Below are 19,320 nucleotides of genomic sequence, written 5' to 3' on the forward strand. Positions count from 1 at the left end.
ATAGCCAAAGATTTCTCTTATATTATTCTACTATTCTTTCTATTTATTAGTACAGTAAAACAAAAACAAATATATATATACGGTAATTTATAAATTAATATTATATTAAAAAAGTATAAAAAAATAAATAAGTGCTAAAGTAAGTATGATGAAAATTATGATGTAATTGAAACAAGGCCTTTTCTTGCTTTTATTTAAAAAGCTATAGCAATTACTAATTTTCTATATTTACTTTATTACTCATTATTTATACAGCAGCTATATTTTTTTCGCAGTGCTGTTATGCAATGTATTCATTAAATCAGCAAAGTTTTTATACTTTTAAAACTTCTCCTTTAGTGATGAGCAAATATACTTGTTACTCGAGATTTCCCAAGCATGCTCGGGTGTCCTCCGAGTATTTTTTAGAGCTCGGAGTTTTCGTTTTTCTTGTAGCAGCTGAATGATTTATATCTGTTAGCCAGCATAAGTACATGTGGGGATTCCCTAGCAACCAGGCAACCCCCACATGTACTTATGCTGGCTAACAGATGTAAATCATTCAGCTGCGGCAAGAAAAACTAAATCTCGGAGCACTAAAAAATACTCGGAGGACCCCCGAGCGTGCTGGGGAAATCTCGAGTAACGAACGAGTATATTCGCTCATCACTGTTCTCCTTCCCAAATTATACACCTTGCCTGTCCAATAAAATGATAAAATGGAAGAAAGGCGCTAGAGTGACCATGCTGCTACAGGAGAGGCAGAATCCAGTCTCCAGGGTAGTCGAGAAGTAGTTTTATTATGTGTCTCTGGCTCAAAATATAACGTTGCCTGTGCAAACAGTATTTCCGTTGAAGCTGCAGTTTGCGCTTCAGAAATGCTCTTGCTTTAGTAATTGTGGATGGGCATTTTACCTTGTCAACCATTTTAAAGCCTATGGGCAACTATTTTTTTGCAAACAAGCAAAAAAAAAATACATGTCTTCTCCTTATTGTGACTGCTAAATTTTTGGACTGTTTTGCAATAACAGCAAACCTTTACTGCTGCAGACCCACGGCTATGAGAACATCAAAAATTGGAGTGAAAACGGGTTTATTCTGAGCTGCCGGCAGAAGAGTGATGAGGAGTCAGAAATCCAGGAATGTGGTTTATTGGTCATCGCTCGCTGTGGTTTGCCCTGATGGAGAAGTGTGACACTTCGAAACGTGTTGACCAATAAACCACATTCCTGGATCACTGACTCCTCATCACTCTTCATCCGGCAGCTCACAATGAAACCATTTTCACTCCAATCCTTGATAAACAATGTCAGATCAGTAGCTGCTGATTGTCTGCAGCCTATGTAATTTTCCATAGTTGGAAGAATAGTGTTTCTTCTGCTTGGATGTAGTTGTAAAGGCTGCAGCTGATCGACGATCGCTGATTAGCTGCAGAGTTCACGGGGTGGGGGGTGGGGAGGGGACACAGAGTTGAGAGAAGAACAATGGTGCTGATCCACCAGATTTTTTTTTTACTTTATACATCAACCTAGGGGCCATTAATAAGGGGTTGGTCAATAGCGTTTAACTAAGATTATTTTACAAAGGGAAACACTTACCCATTTGGTAAGACATGTATTTTTATTAATGATGTCCCTAATGTAATTCTCTACCAAGTCTTGGATAATTAGCAGTCCTATAGCGCAGTCAGGTTTCAGCTACTATATAAGTACTGTAGGGAAGTTTTATGGAAAGTGGGCAAAGAATCAGCTTCCAATTTGTTTAATATTAAATAGCACTGTTGGAAAACACATTTGTATGTCAGGAAAGATTTGTGGCAACAACGTCCAAATATTAATCCTTTAATAATCCCTGTCCTTCAAGGAGGATGTATGGAGCCGATTTTTTGTTATTTCTGGGGCCGGGAAAAAGGCTGATGGTGAGAAGACTACAGTTACACACTGATTAAATGCATATTTTCAGAGATTGCCATCAAATTGTAACCACATCTTTCCTCTCTGACCTATGGGGCGCACTTGGCTTTCTTGGAAATTTGGCGGCTATTCCTTACTCCCCTGAGCCATCAATCCCTCTGATGCCAGTTTGTGTCATTCAACAAAATACACGAAATTTGACTTTTTTCAATATTGAGCCAAGTGTAACTTTTGCTCAAGCACAATCTAATATATCACCACCTAAGGCACATGAGAAATATTATCTTTATGATATTAAAGTACAAAGAAAATTCATATTGTAAGAATGTTGCTATTTTTTCAGCTCTCTGTTATCATTTCCTCTCAATATTTTGCACAGAGATATTTTAGCAAAGTTATCCAGCTTTAGAAAAACACAGACAGCAGGCATCCCCGGCAGTTGTGATTCTGATCAGAATAAATTACAAGCTGGTCTCCTTATTGAAAAGGTAAACAGGTAGTATTCTGCTTTTATAGGATAAATACATAAACATTTACATAGAAAAATATAGGACGTTCCAGGTTGTACAGACTGATGCGACTGCTATGGAGCCATTAAAGGTGAGGGTATAGATAAGGTTGACTGGATTTCTTTTTGTTGATGGATGGTGAGAACATACGCAAAAAAAAACCTATCTCCACCCATGGACTTTGGAGAATTACCCCAAAGGTTAAGGACTTTAAACTCCAAGGTGTTCTGCCACAGAATATACATGTATTTACTTCCTTGGCTTCCTACAGCATACGGTAATTCCCAACCTACTACAGATGTGAGAAAAAGTGTTTGCCCCCTGATTTCCTATTCTTTTGCATGTTTGTTACACTTAAATGTTACAGATCATCAAACAAATTTAAATATTAGACAAAGATAACACAAGTAAACACAAAATGCTGTTTTATAAGTAAAGGTCTTTATTATTAAGGGTAAAAGAAATCCAAACTTACAGGACCCTGTGTGAAAAAATGATTGCCCTCCCCCCTTAAAACAGAAATTAACTGTGGTTTATCACATCTTCGGGAAGCTGAGTTCAAATTCCCTAGCCACACGTAGGCCTGCTTACTGATACACCTCTTCCCAGTCAAGAAATCACTTAAATAGGACCTGCCTGACAAAATGAGGAAGACCAAAAGAATCCTCAAAAGCTGAAAAGCTGGACTTCATGCCGTGATCCTAAGAAATTCTGGAACAAATGAGAAATAAAGTGATTGAGATCTATCAGTCTGAGATCAACAATTGAGATCAACAATTCTGCAAAGATGAGTGGGCCAAAATTCCTCCAGAGTGTTATAAAAGATGTGTTGCCTGTTATCACAAATGCTTGATTACAGTTGCTGTTGCTAAGGGTGGCCCAACCAATTATTAGGTTTAGGGGGCAATCACTTTTTCACAGAGGGTCCTGTGTTATGAATAGGTAATTCAGAACCACAATGGACCTTGAAGTTCAGAGCACACAAAATGACCTGACAATAACCAAAAAACATAGGACGAGCTCTGAGACGTGGGAACTCTGCTGACCGCAATCCCTAATCCTATCACACCACACTAGAGGTAGCCGTGGATTGCGCCTAACGCTCCCTATGCAACTCGGCACAGCCTGAGAAACTAACTAGGCCTGAAGACAGAAAAATAAGCCTACCTTGCCTCAGAGAAATTCCCCAAAGGAAAAGGCAGCCCCCCACATATAATGACTGTGAGTAAGATGAAAACACAAACACAGAGATGAAATAGATTTAGCAAAGTGAGGCCCGACTTACTGAATAGACCGAGGATAGGAAAGATAGCTTTGCGGTCAACACAAAAACCTACAAACAACCACGCAGAGGGGCAAAAAGACCCTCCGCACCGACTAACGGTACGGAGGTGCTCCCTCTGCGTCTCAGAGCTTCCAGCAAGCAAGAAAAACCAATAAAGCAAGCTGGACAGAAAATATAGCAACAAAAAGTAACACAAGCAGAACTTAGCTTATGCTGAACAGACAGGCCACAGGAACGATCCAGGAGGAAGCAAGACCAATACTAGAACATTGACTGGAGGCCAGGATCAAAGCACTAGGTGGAGTTAAATAGAGCAGCACCTAACGACTTAACCTCATCACCTGAGGAAGGAAACTCAGAAGCCGCAGTACCACTTGTGACCACAGAAGGGAGCTCGACCACAGAATTCACAACAGTCCTGTACTTTTGGATTTCTTTTTCCCTTATAATAAAGAAATTCAATTAAAAATGGCATTTTGTGATTACTTGTGTTATCTTTGTCTAATTTTTAAATATGTTTGGTGATCTGAAACATTTAAGTGTGACAAACATGCAAAAGAATAGAAATCATGAAGGAGGCAAACACTTTTTGACACAACTGTATACACTAAATTCCTACTCCCAGAGTTGTCCAGCTAAACAAATCCTTCTTAGAATAACACCCCCCCTTCAGCAACTCACTGACCACTGTGGGTTGCTTGAATTCTAAATTGCTACTTGGGTGAAAACAGCAAATATGGTGGAGGCTTAAGGATTTTTGGGGATATTTTGCTGCCTTTGGCACTGGGTGCCTATATTGTGTGCAAAGCATCATGGAATCTTAAGATTACCAAAGGATTTGGGGTTGAAATGTAGTGCCCAGTGTCAGAAAGCTGGGTTTGCATCCTAGGTCATGGGTCTTCCAGCAGGACAGTGACCCAAAGCATACTTCAAGAAGCACCCAGAAATGGATAGAAATAAAGTGTTGGAGAGTTATAAAGTGTCCAGCAATGAGTCAGGAATGGATCTAAATCCTATTGAATAACTTTGGAGAGATCTTAAAATTGTCATTGGGAGAAGGCACCCAAATTATGTCCAATTTTCCTTTTTGTCCCTTTTTCTGTTGTTCCAGTACACACAAACGAAATGCACATGTGTATAGCAAAACATGCGTAACTGCAATCATTTTTTGGAAGAAATACTTCATTTTGTGGAATAATTTCAAGGGTGCTTACACTTTCGGCTATGACTATATTTAGTTTGTTGAGCCTTCAGTATGCTATCGTCTTAGGGTGACCAATCAAAAAACGCCAATTCAGCCGATGCAATACTAATTACAGTTGCATCACATACTTTTATAAATGCACTCTGTGTAAGATATACATCTTTAGGATTTCTTAGCTTAGTTTTCTAGCATACTGGCATGTTTCTATATGGTTTTTCAGACGCCTCGTTCTTGCATTAAAAAAGCGGATTTTTGCTACATATGCAGAAAAGTCACTTTTGCGTCACACAGGTGAAACTTGACTACCATAATAAGGAAAGCCTACAACCTGTATTTTGGCTGAAAAATAGGAGATCAGGACAAGAGTTTGGCTCCATGCATAAGCTGCAATAGATGTTCATCACATCTTACCCAGTGGTTGCATGGGAAGAGACAACCTATGCCTTTTGCACAGGGCCGGCTCCAGGTTTTTGAGGTCCCCGAGCAAAAGAGTCTCAGTGGGCCCCTTTAACACATACCACGATTCATGATGCACAGATACAGCAGAGAAATATAGGGATAGTACAATGCCAGATTTCACTTCTTGCATGAATGATAGCTATTGTAAATTCTACAATACCATACAGCAGAGGGGCCTTATATAAGTCAACCCCTTATATGCCAATTTTTGTGGCCTACTCCCTCTTCCTCAGTTACCAGTAGGCATTTTATTGTTAGCTAAACTTGCTGCAAAGGAAAAACTGCATGCATTGAATATGACAATTTTTTAATGGAAAACTTTTTAAAGTAAACATTAGAAAGTATTAACGTCGAACATTTGTAAAAGTGCAAAATGGGTAGCATATACCACAGCCACGTAGTATATAGCACAGCAATGTAGTATATAGCACAACCACGTAGTATATAGCACAGCCATGTAGTATATAAGAGCCCACGTAGTATATACCAAAGCCCACGTAGCATATAGTACAGCCATGTAGTATATAGCACAGCCCGCATCTCCCCCCGAGAATGGCCCCACAGTCCAGTATTCACTGTTATAGTAAAAAAAAAAAAAATCCACACTCCTCACTTCTCCTCGTGCCCGCGCTGCTCCCTGTTCTTGTCTCAGTGGCTGCACTGCCTGGCACATAGTGAGTGCGTGATGACAATCACGCACCCACAGTGTCAGAGGCAGAGCGGAGAATGATAGAAGAGGGAGCATCAGCTGACATTCTCCCCTCCATCATTGCTTTGAACTGTACAGGCAGACACCGATATAGTTCAATGCGGCGGCGGTGGGGGAGTCGGTGCTGGCGGCAGGTGGACCTGGGGGAGTGGGGGCCCTAGGCAGCTGCCTGCCCCTAATGCTGGCCCTGCCTGCAGGAGTTCCCCCGGAGCCTCAGTGTACTGTACCATGAATGGGCCCCCCGTCTCACCTGGGCCCCGGCACTTGCCCAGGTGCGCCGGGTGCTGACGCCGGCCCTGCTTTTGCAGTGCCAATGATCTGGAGAGAGCCAACCGATCACACTACCAATTGTTATTTCTGCATGGTGCCCCCATTAGGAAAGGAGTTTCAAGGAAGAAAAAGTGGATTCAATCTGCAATACTCCCAGTACCACATAGAGAAGAACTGCCGAATCTAAAAGCACATGAAACATTTAAAGTCTAGTCAAGTGAGAAAGAAGAGAGTGCTTGGCATCTTGAAGCATCTTCCTCTCATGACCCAGGCTTTCTGTCAGAAACTGAGCCACACCTTATAATACAAAGTGAACTGAAAGATCTTGTTAGAGATTTGGATCTGTGCAAGAGTAAAGGTACCATCACACTGGACGATATCGCTAGCGATCCGTGACATTGCAGTGTCCTGGATAGCGATATCGTCCAGTGTGACACGCAGCAGCGATCAGGCCCCTGCTGTGATATCGCTGGTCGGGGCAGAAAGGCCAGGACTTTATTTCGTCGCTGGATCTCCCGCTGACATCGCTGAATCGGCGTGTGTGACGCCGATTCAGCGATGTCTTCGCTGGTAACCAGGGTAAACATCGGGTTACTAAGCGCAGGGCCGCGCTTAGTAACCCGATGTTTACCCTGGTTACCATCGTTAAAGTAAAAAAAACAACCACTACATACTTACCTACCGCTGTCTGTCCCCGGCGCTGTGCTTCTCTGCTCTGGCTGTGAGCGCCGGGCAGCCGGAAAGCAGAGCGGTGATGTCACCGCTCTGCTTTCCGGCCGCTGTGCTTACACAGGGCAGAGAAGCAGAGCGCCAAGGGACAGACAGCGGTAGGTAAGTATGTAGTGGTTGTTTTTTTTACTTTAACGATGGTAACCAGGGTAAACATCGGGTTACTAAGCGCGGCCCTGCGCTTAGTAGCCCGATGTTTACCCTGGTTACCGGCATCGTTGGTCGCTGGAGAGCTGTCTGTGTGACAGCTCTCCAGCGACCAAACAGCGACGCTGCAGCGATCCGGATCGTTGTCGGTATCGCTGCAGCGTCGCTTAGTGTGACGGTACCTTTAAGCTGACCACCTATGTCCCAGGCTACAGCAGTGGAATCTCCTAGCTGTCTATGTTAACATTTCTTTGTTCCACAACAATGATAAAGATCTTGTTCAATGCTTCTTCACGGAGGGTGATTTTGTGGCATGCAACATCATGAACAGTTAATGGACTCTCTGAAGATAAGTCATAATCCAAAGGAATGGAGGCTCTTCATCGATTCGTCCAACACAAGCCTAAAAGCCATCTTGCTGCTTAATGGCAATGGGCTACCTTCAATTCCACTTGGTTCTGCAATCCACATGAAAGAAACCTATGAAAACATGAAACAGCCATTGAGGTGCCTTAAGTATGACCAACATTTGTGGCCCCTCTGTGGTGACTTCAAAGTGATTGCCCTCTTTCTTGGTCTCCATGGTGGATACACAAAGTACTGCTGCTTTTTGTGTGAGTGGGATAATCATGCAACAGAATATCACTACAGTAAAAGCGATTGGCCTCTCCAACATTCACTTCAGCCAGGGATTAAAAATGTTCTGCATCCAGCACTTGTTGACCCACATAAGATTTTATTACCACCATTCCATATCAAGTTGGGCCTACTGAAGAACTTTGCAAAGGCAATGGATAAAAATGCAAAACATTCAAGTATCTCATTGATAAATTTCCAGTTTTGAGTGAAGCAAAAAAAAAAGGAAGGAGTCTTTATTGGACCTCAGATTTGTAAGCTTCTTCAAGATGAGGAGTTTCTCCATTTGTTGCAGGGCAAGGAAAAGGCTGAATAGTTAGCATTCGCATTAGTGGCAACTAATTTTTGGGGAAACTCATGAACAGATAACTATAAATAGTTAGTGTCAAAATCTCCTCAAAACATATCAAAGGGTCTTGGCTGAAACATGTCCTTAAAGATTCATTTCTTACATTCACATCCATACTTTTCTACCAAACTGTGGAGCAGTGAGCAATGAGCACAAGAGAGAGATTTCACCAAGATATTGCAGCTGTGGAGACAAGATATCAAGGAAAATGGAATCCATCAATGCTTGCAGATTACTGTTGGAGAATTGTAAGAGATGATCCGATGCAGGAGTACAAGAGACCAGCAAGATATGTTTAGATATGCTTTAGTTATTTGAACTGTTGCTAAGTTTCCTCTAAATAAATATCAGAAAATTGGCAAAACAAAATAGTCTGCATCTTTATATTTGGAAAAATAATAAAGTTTCAAAGTAAACTTTTATGCGTTAATTATATGTAGCATTAAAAAGAAAACTCTTTGATAGAATAGAAACAAGAGCCAGCTAAAAATTTTCATTATAAAAAACGTGACCGACACTTCCAAACAGAAAGATGAGTGTGAACAGGTGCAAGCTGAGCGAGCCACTCTATATAACTGACATATTAACCCCTTTCTGCCATTAGACGTACTATTCCGTCCATGTGGGGTGGGCTTTACTTCCCACGGACGGAATAGTACGTCATGGGCGATCGGCCGCGCTCACGGGGGGAGCGCGGCCGATCGCGGCCGGGTGTCAGCTGCTTATCCCAGCTGACATCCGGCACTATGTGCCAGGAGCGGTCACGGACCGCCCCCGGCACATTAACCCCCGGCACACCGCGATCAAACATGATCGCGATGTGCCGGCGGTGCAGGGAAGCATCGCGCAGGGAGGGGGCTCCCTGCGGGCTTCCCTGAGACCCCCGCAGCAACGCGATGTGATCGCGTTGCTCCGGGGGTCTCCTACCTCCCTCCCTGCAGAAAGTCCCGGATCCAAGATGGCCGCGGATCCAGGTAGGTGGCTTACCAAGTGCCTGCTCAGAGCAGGCACTTGGTAACGCTACAGCGCTGTTTGACAGATCGGTGATCTGTCAGAGTGCTGTGCAAACTGGCAGATCACCGATCTGTATTGTCCCCCCCTGGGACAAAGTAAAAAAGTTAAAAAATTTTTTTACAAGTGTGTAAAAAAAAAAAAAAAAATCCTAAATAATGAAAAAAAAAAAAAATATTATTCCCATAAATACATTTCTTTATCTAAATAAAAAAAAACAAACAATAAAAGTACACATATTTAGTATCGCCGCGTCCGTAACGACCCGACCTATAAAACTGTCCCACTAGTTAACCCCTTCAGTAAACACCGTAAGAAAAAAAAAAAAAAACGAGACAAAAAACAATGCTTTATTATCATACCGCCGAACAAAAAGTGGAATAACACGCGATCAAAAAGACAGATATAAATAATCATGGTACCGCTGAAAGCGTCATCTTGTCCCGCAAAAAACGAGCCACCATACAGCAACATCAGCAAAAAAATAAAAAAGTTATAGTCCTCAGAATAAAGTGATGCAAAAATAATTATTTTTTCTATAAAATAGTTTTTATCGTATAAAAGCGCCAAAACATTAAAAAAATGATATAAATGTGGTGTCGCTGTAATCGTACTGACCCGAAGAATAAAACTGCTTCATCAATTTTACCAAACGCGGAACGGTATAAACGCCTCCCCCAAAAGAAATTCATGAATAGCTGGTTTTTGGTAATTCTGCCTCACAAAAATCGGAATAAAAAGCGATCAAAAAATGTCACGTGCCCGAAAATGTTACCAATAAAAACGTCAACTCGTCCCGCAAAAAACAAGACCTCACATGATTCTGTGGACCAAAATATGGAAACATTATAGCTCTCAAAATGTGGTAACGCAAAAAATATTTTTTGCAATAAAAAGCGTCTTTCAGTGTGTGACGGCTGCCAATCATAAAAATCCGCTAAAAAGCCCGCTATAAAAGTAAATCAAACCCCCCTTCATCACCCCCTTAGTTAGGGAAAAATAAAAAAAAATTAAAAAAAATGTATTTATTTCCATTTTCCCATTAGGGTTAGGGCTAGGGTTAGGGCTAGGGCTAGGGTTAGGGCTAGGGTTAGGGCTAGGGTTAGGGCCAGGGTTAGGGCTAGGGTTAGGGTTAGGGCTAGGGTTAGGGCTAGGGTTAGGGCTAGGGTTAGGGCTAGGGCTAGGGTTAGGGCTAGGGTTAGGGCTAGGGTTAGGGCTAGGGTTAGGGTTAGGGCTAGGGTTAGGGCTAGGGTTAGGGCTAGGGCTAGGGTTAGGGCTAGGGTTAGGGCTAGGGTTAAGGCTAGGGTTAGGGCTAGGGTTAAGGCTACAGTTAGGGCTGGGGCTAAAGTTAGGGTTTGGATTACATTTGCGGTTGGGAATAGGGTTGGGATTAGAGTTAGGGGTGTGTCTGGGTTAGAGGTGTGGTTAGGGTTACCGTTGGAATTAGAGTTAGGGGTGTGTTTGGATTAGGGTTTCAGTTATAATTTGGGGGTTTCCACTGTTTAGACACATCAGGGGCTCTCCAAACGCGACATGGTGTCCGATCTCAATTCCAGCCAATTCTGCGTTGAAAAAGTAAAACAGTGCTCCTTCCCTTCCGAGCTCTCCCGTGTGTCCAAACAGGAGTTTACCCCAACATATGGGGTATCAGCGTACTCAGGACAAATTGGACAACAACTTTTGGGGTCCAATTTCTCCTGTTACCCTCGAGAAAATACAAAACTGGGGGCTAAAAAATAATTTTGGGGGGAATTTTTTTTTTTCACGGCTCTGCGTTAGAAACTGTAGTGAAACACTTGGGGGCTCAAAGTTCTCACAACACATCTAGATAAGTTCCTTGGGGGGTCTAGTTTCCAATATGGGGTCACTTGTGGGGGGTTTCTACTGTTTAGGTACATTAGGGGCTCTGCAAACGCAATGTGACGCCTGCAGACCATTCCATCTAAGTCTGTATTCCAAATTGCGCTCCTTCCCTTCCGAGCCCTCCCATGCGCCCAAACGGTGGTTCCCCTCACATATGGGGTATCAGCGCAGGCAGGACAAATTGCTCAACAACTTTTGGGGTCCAATTTCTCCTGTTACCCTTGGGAAAATACAAAACTGGGGACTAAAAAATAATTTTTGTGGGAAAAAATTTTTGTTTTATTTTTACGGCTCTGCATTATAAACTTCTGTGAAGCTCTTGGTGGGTCAAAGTGCTCACCACACATCTAGATAAGTTCCTTAGGGGGTCTACTTTCCAAAATGGTGTCACTTGTGGGGGGTTTCAATGTTTAGGCACATCAGTGGCTCTCCAAACGCAACATGGCGTCTCATCTCAATTCCTGTGAATTTTGCATTGAAAAGTCAAACAGCGCTCCTTCCCTTCCGAGCTCTCCCATGCGCCCAAACAGTGGTTTAACCCCACATATGGGGTGTCAGCGTATTCAGGACAAATTGTACAACAACTTTTTGGTTCCAATTTCTTCTCTTACCATTGGGAAAATAAAAAATTGGGGGCGAAAATATAATTTTTGTGAAAAAAAAATGATTTTTTATTTTTACGGTTCTGCATTACAAACTTCTGTGAAGCACTTGGTGGGTCAAAGTGCTCACCACACCTCTAGATAAGTTCCTTAGGGGGTCTACTTTCCAAAATGGTGTCACTTGTGGGGGGTTTCAATGTTTAGGCACATCAGTGGCTCTTCAAACGCAACATGGCGTCCCATCTCAATTCCAGTCAATTTTGCATTGAAAAGTCAAACAGCGCTCCTTCCCTTCCGAGCTCTCCCATGCGCCCAAACAGTGGTTTACCCCCACATATGGGGTATCAGCGTACTCAGGACAAACTGTGCAACAACTTTTTGGTTCCAATTTCTTCTCTTACCATTGGGAAAATAAAAAATTGGGGGCGAAAAGGTAATTTTTGTGAAAAAGAATGATTTTTTATTTTTACGGTTCTGCATTATAAACTTCTGTGAAGCACTTGGTGGGTCAAAGTGCTCACCACACCTCTAGATAAGTTCCTTAGGGGGTCTACTTTCCAAAATGGTGTCACTTGTGGGGGGTTTCAATGTTTAGGCACATCAGGGGCTCTCCAAACGCAACATGGCGTCCCATCTCAATTCTAGTCAATTTTGCATTAAAAAGTCAAATGGCGCTCCTTCGCTTCCAAGATCTGTCATGCGCCCAAACAGTGGTTTACCTCCACTTATGGGGTATTGGCGTACTTAGGACAAATTGTACAACAAGGTTTGGGGTCCATTTTCTCCTGTAACCCTTGGTAAAATAAAACAAATTGGAGCTGAAGTAAATTTTTTGTGAAAAAAAGTTAAATGTTAATTTTTATTTAAACATTCCAAAAATTCCTGTGAAACACCTGAAGGGTTAATAAACTTCCTGAATATGGTTTTGAGAACCTTGAGGGGTGCAGTTTTTAGAATGGTGTCACACTTGGGTATTTTCTATCATATAGACCTCTCAAAATGACTTCAAATGAGATGTGGTCCCTAAAATAAAATGGTGTTGTAAAAATGAGAAATTGCTGGTCAACTTTTAACCCTTATAACTCCCTAACAAAAAAAATTTTGGTTCCAAAATTGTGCTGATGTAAAGTAGACATGTGGGAAATGTTACTTATTAAGTATTTTGTGTGACATATCTCTGTGATTTAATTGCATAAAAATTCAAAGTTGGAAAATTGCGAAATTTTCAAAATTTTTGCCATATTTCCGTTTTTTTCACAAATAAACGCAGGTAATATCAAAGAAATTTTATCACTATCATGAAGTACAATATGTCACGAGAAAACAATGTCAGAATCACCGGGATCCGTTGAAGCGTTCCAGAGTTATAACCTCATAAAGGGACAGTGGTCAGAATTGTAAAAATTGGCCCGGTCCATAACATGCAAACCACCCTTGGGGGTAAAGGGGTTAAAGCTGCGCTCACTCTGAAACACTATAATATGCAAACTTTAAATATACAAATTTGAAACTGCATTACTGCGATAGAAAACATGTTGAAAAATGAAGGTACTAAGCACACAAATTGGCCAGTTCGTGTGAGCCCAACAGCCAGGAACAAGGTATACCCCTTGGTTGGGACCTAACTTTTAAACTTAACCTCTCCTAGGCAAAAAGCCTTTTAGGTGTTTTTTCCAGGATTTAGCCCGAGAGAGGCATCATGTTAGGTTTCACTTAGTCAGCTAATGTGTATAGTGACCTCGAAGCTGACCATAGACATGAGATAGTTGTTGTCCGATAGCTATCTCTCCTCGCTCTCCGAGCACCATGTGTTTTCAATAGCAAGAGAGATGAAAGCCACCTGTGACAGCAGCTTATCTCTGCTAAAAACAAAAGGATCGGACATTGAAATTCCAACTGTTCAATCCTTTTTTCTGCTGACATCATTGGGGTAAAGTTAGGAGGCCGCCATAAACAAACATCAGATGGTCAGCCCATCTAATGACGATTTTCATCCAATGTGTATGGAGATGTCTTTAGTTTGCTTGTGCTCAATCCCAACCAATGTGTACTGATAAATAGGTACCAAAAAAAAATCTACAGTGAAGACGAAAAACTAGAGGAGTGCTGAAAAGTTTAGTTAGGACCATGTATTATATCTTGAGATTGCCAAATTAAGCAATGTGGCTGTCAATTATTTTTTTTAAACTGCTATAGCAAGTTAAAACTGAAACACATTATTATGTTGAACTCCTGATAATGAATATTATGACTTATTTTGCATTTCACACTAATATGAAAGCATACCTCAATTTTGCAGGATAAAAGCTCCAGCTCTAAAACATGGCTTTGGTTAGCCTGACACTAAACACTAATGCCACATGAATTAAGGCTTTAATGGAAATATATGATGTTTTTGACACATAACATGTGGACTAGATTAGACTTTTGTTACTTGGTTAATATATTTTGATAGTGTAATGTAACGATGTTGTCCCCCATGGCACTGTTTCTAAAATTGTTGCCGTCACTGAATCCTTCTAGGTGAAACAAAGGAAGTTGTATATTGACCACCTAATCCATTCACATTTAAGCCTGCCATTGTGAAAAGGCAAGATCAAAATTAGATTGGGAAATAGGGAAATTAATGGGCCTCTCTAAATTTGTTTTATGGAGTACATACATCTCCTGCTCCTAGAATTGAAAACCAGGGGGAAATTATTCATAACTAGATGGTGGCCCGATTCTAACGCATTGGGTATTGTAGAATATGCATGTCCACGTAGTATATTGCCCAGCGACGTAGTATATTGCCCAGTCACGTAGTATATTGCCCAGTCACGTAGTATATTGCCCAGTCACATAGTATATTGCCCAGTAACTTAGTATATTGCCCAGTCACGTAGTATATTGCCCAGTCACGTAGTATATTGGCCAGCGACATAGTATATTGCCCAGTCACGTAGTATATTGCCCAGCCACGTAGTATATTGCCCAGCCACATAGTATATTGCCCAGTCACGTAGTATGTTGCCCAGTCACGTAGTATATTGCCCAGTCACGTAGTATGTTGCCCAGTCACGTAGTATGTTGCCCAGTCACATAGCATATTGCCCAGTCACATAGTATATTGCCCAGCCACGTAGTATATTGCCCAGTGACGTAGTATATTGCCCAGCCACGTAGTATATTGCCCAGTCACGTAGTATATTGCCCAGTCACCTAGTATATTGCCCAGCCACGTAGTATATTGCCCAGTCACGTAGTATGTTGCCCAGTGACGTAGTATATTGCCCAGTCACATAGTATATTGCCCAGTCACGTACTATGTTGCTCAGTCACATAGCATATTGCCCAGTCACATAGTATATTGCCCAGCCACGTAGTATATTGCCCAGTGATGTAGTATATTGCCCAGACACGTAGTATATTGCCCAGTGACGTAGTATATTGCCCAGCCACGTAGTATATAGCAGAGCCATGTAGTACGGTATATTGGAAAAAACAAAATCCAGCTCACCATACCGACATTCCCAAGAGCTCGGAGCACGGAACCGCTGTGTCAGGGCGTGGACGAACAGGAAAGAGAAGGAGATCCAGCTCAACGAAATAGTGAAAAATCCATAATTTATTTCACTTAAAATATAGTGAAAGGACAAAACATCAGCATACAAAAAAATTAAAACCAAGGTCAACGCGTTTCCGGTGACTAAGCACCCTTAATCATGATTAAGGGTGCTTAGTCACCGGAAACGCGTTGACCTTGGTTTTAATTTTTTTGTATGCTGATGTTTTGTCCTTTCACTATATTTTAAGTGAAATAAATTATGGATTTTTCACTATTTCGTTGAGCTGGATCTCCTTCTCTTTCCAGTACGGTATATTGCCCAGTCACGTAATATATTGCCCAGCCACATAGTATATTGCCCAGCCACATAGTATATAGCAGAGCCACGTAGTATATTGCCCAGCACAGAGCCACGTAGTATAGAGACTTAAAAAAAAATAAACATATACTCACCTTCCGAAGGGCCGTTGGAAGTCCTGCTATACTCACCATCCACCGCCTTTGCCGCTCCTCACCACACTCCCGGGACCGCTCCATTGCAAGCGGCAGCTCCCGGTCCCAGGGCTGGTGTGAGCAGGACCTATGATGGCGTCGCGGTCACATGACCGTGACGTCACGGCAGGTCCTTGTCGCACACCAGCCCTGGGACCGGAAGCTGCTGCTTGCAATGGAGCGGTCCCGGGAGCGTGGCGAGCAGCGGGAAAGGCGGCGGAAGGTGAGTATAGCAGGTTTTTTGTTTTTTTTAATTATTTTTAACATGACATATTTTTACTACTATTGATGCTGCATAGGCAGCATCAGTAGTAAATAGTTGGGGACACAGAGGGTTAATAGCAGCGGTAACGGAGTGCGTTACACCGCGGGCCGTTACCGCTGCCATTAACCCTGTGTGAGCGGTGAGTGGAGGGGATTACGGAGAGGGCGGCGGGCAGTGAGTGCAGGGGAGTAGGGGAGGGACTAATCGGACTGTGCCCGTCGCTGATTGGTCGCGGCAGCCATGACAAACAGCTGCCGAGACCAATCAGTGAATGAATAACCGTCACAGAAGGACAGACAGACGGAAGTGACCCTTAGACAATTATATATATAGATGTGCCAGTAATTCAGTATTATTTCAAATGGTTTAATGAACTCGCATTAGACGAAAGTAGTAGCTTCACTTTCCTTCACCCAAGCAAAGATTCGCATTGCACCTCTAGTCCTTTTTGACACACACATGGCACCATGCACTTAGACTGCATAACACATCAGCAATTCCATAGTGATACCCAACAGAGCCAGCAATTCATGCAAATGCAAACAACTTGAGAATATTCTAATACTAATGCGACAAAATATAAACATTTGTGTGTGTAGGATTTTTTTAAAAATATAAACTAGTAGAAATTTTTCAATTGTTCTTTTTTTCTTAAATAAACTGCATAAATTACAAAATGTGCTTTTCACATAACTATTTATTTTAACTTGCATATAGCCGTTTCAGACTTATTAGCCTTTATTGGTGCAAAACAAGGGTATCAAGGCTCTATAGATGTAGGTTGTAGTAGGTCCTAATCCACAGTGCAAATGAAAAGAAAAGAGACTGGGTGCTCCATGTGTGAAACCGAGGGCTAAGGTAGAGAACTAGAGACTCAAAAGAGTGGCTCACAAGCACAACACAGCATGAGGCCTAGAAACTGTTGAGGACGTGGTTGCTGCTTCACCCGCTGAACCTGACAAAGTCAGGCATGAAACTTGATAGAAGCTGCACTTTGGATTAGATAGAACAGGCTGTTGCAAAACACAGTGTTTTGGGTGCTGCCAAATCCAGAAGAAACAGAGGACCAGTAAATTGAAGAAAGTTGACTTTAGTGACAATGGGTTTTGGAGTTGCTCTAACTCCTTCAGGCAACACATTGTCAATAAAGTCCCCTTTCTTGAATTTCCTGGTCATCTGCTTGTTCTCGACTTGGCAGCGCCCTAAACACTGTGCCTTTCAGCTGCCTCTTCTTTCTATTCCATAGTGCAGCTAGGTTGGAAGGGTTTAAAGGAACCAAATGACTGATCTATGCCAGACTTCAAATTTCAGATAGTTCCTTGTCACGTATGCCCCCTTTCTGCATAAGATAATTTGGAGCACTTCTAGCTTCTGCATACCCAGCTCGTCATCATAAGGGGCATAGTTTTGGATGTAGTTTTTAACTGCCCTTTTGAGGAAGAGATGCCCACCTCAGTGAGAATCGATTTGCATTTTGCCTCGTAACTGTTTATTGAGACGGTAATATACTGTAGGTGTTTAGTTATGAGCTTTGTGATCTACAGTTGGAGGAACCCTAATGGTTCACAGCACTCTCATATTGGCTTCCTAAGAACATGCGCAGGAGCATAGGATAAAATTCAGGGATCTACAAGGACACCTGTGTTTGGTGAATTAGAATGCTAGAATGACCTGCTTGCTTATATTCACATTTATGGCTAGCTATAGTTCTCCTGCCTGATGGTCACCTGCATTTTTATACTTTAAAACCCGAAATTCAGCAATATGATACCTAGAAATGTGTTAGTTTATAATAAGTTAGACTTGTCAATCAGGATTTTATAAATCTGTGAGCCAACCCATCTGTGAACTGTTTATACTGGCCTAGTTGTCATGTAGAAAAAACAAATTGGTGTTATGTACCCGCAGAGCCATGTGCATACAGCTTATACCGCAACATTTGACATCCCATCACATTCTGTGCCACAGTGCAGCCATATTGGAACTTAACTGACTCCATAAGAAAGAAAATATCTCCATAATATGTCATCCAATAGAATATGTTCCACATTACTGAGAACATCTCAGTAATATGTCATCTGATGAAAATCTATCAGAAAAAGGAGTCATATATAGAGCATGCAGAGGTACAGTACAGTCTCATAAAGTCAACTTAGAGTTTTATGACCATGTGTCTGATATCTAAAAAAAAAAAAATGTAACAGTATGACAAAGAAAATTCAGGCCAGGTGCTTTTTCTCCCCATATGCATAGCCATACTCTCCAAAAACTTTGTTATTATTAGGATAAAAAAAGTTTATCAATTACTTTCTGTTCAGTCACTTTTAATATATCAAAATAAAAGATTATACTTTTGAGTGTTGACAACTATAAGAGTGAGTAATACATTCCATTATGTGATGGTGATTTTAATGATGAATGATGGTAAAGTGGAAATGGTACCAGTGGAATATTTCTTATTTTAGCCATGTAGGAATTATATACAGTATTTAGTGTTGTTCTGACAAATTCTTCAAACCTATGTATTTCTATCTGCTAATGAACAGTAATAGTAGTAACCATTGTATGCACTTGTAGAGTCCATCTGTTGACACTACATGTAGTTTTGCGGGCATTTGATACAGTCTGCTGCGCCTTTATGCAGTATGTTTATATATCTGTTGCGCTTATAAAATTTCATGCAGACTTAACAGTCTCATGAGATTTTCCATTTCTTCATATGAGACTATCAGGAATTACTTTTACCTCCTGCTTGCCTTTGCCCTTTTTTCCTTTGGATTTATCTTTTTCTTTTTTCCCTTTCTTCTTCTTCTTCTCCTTTTTTCCCTTTTCCTTCTTCTTTTTATCTTTGGCTTCTTCTTTAGCTGCTAGCTCTGCAGCAACCTAAAACAAAAGGAAAAATTGAGAGACAGACTAAACAAAACCAGTCATTTTTATTTTAGATTGCAGCGCTTGTCCAACAATTTACTGAGGTGAGTGATGTTGTATCTTTTTTTTACCAATACATTGGGGAGAAGTCCAATTAGGGGAGGTGGAGGAGAACAATGATGGGACCTTGGCAGGGGCGGACTGGGCCGGGTGGCAGGAATGCATATGCCCCCCGGGCCGGTGCCTGAGCAGCTGGACAGGGCCGCTGGAGGACCGGCAGCGATTTTAATACGTAGCGCATTCCGCCAGCCAGCCCTTTAAATCTTGTAAAGTCAGGTCCTGTGTGTGCACGCGCATTGCCGGCGCTGAGAAGCGCCGCGGCGGCCGTGCTAGTGCACGAGCACGGCCGCATTCCTAGGTCCTGCGCACGCTCGTCTGCTGCCTGTGCCAGCGCGGGCACGCAGGAGATCAGACCACGCGCGC

At 41.9% G+C, this 19,320-nt stretch overlaps 1 protein-coding gene across 1 annotated transcript in view; it reads right to left on the reverse strand.

Annotated features, from left to right (window-relative positions):
- Positions 1 to 19,320, reverse strand: part of IQCA1 (IQ motif containing with AAA domain 1) — a 250,505-nt gene that overhangs the window by 64,763 nt on the left and 166,422 nt on the right. The window contains exon 8 of the mRNA XM_069733324.1: positions 18,715 to 18,852. Coding sequence (XP_069589425.1) covers positions 18,715 to 18,852 — 138 coding nt within the window. The remainder of the gene's footprint in view (positions 1 to 18,714; positions 18,853 to 19,320) is intronic.

This window comes from Ranitomeya imitator, chromosome 7 (genome assembly GCF_032444005.1).
Source record: "Ranitomeya imitator isolate aRanImi1 chromosome 7, aRanImi1.pri, whole genome shotgun sequence".
Taxonomy (NCBI): domain Eukaryota; kingdom Metazoa; phylum Chordata; class Amphibia; order Anura; family Dendrobatidae; genus Ranitomeya; species Ranitomeya imitator.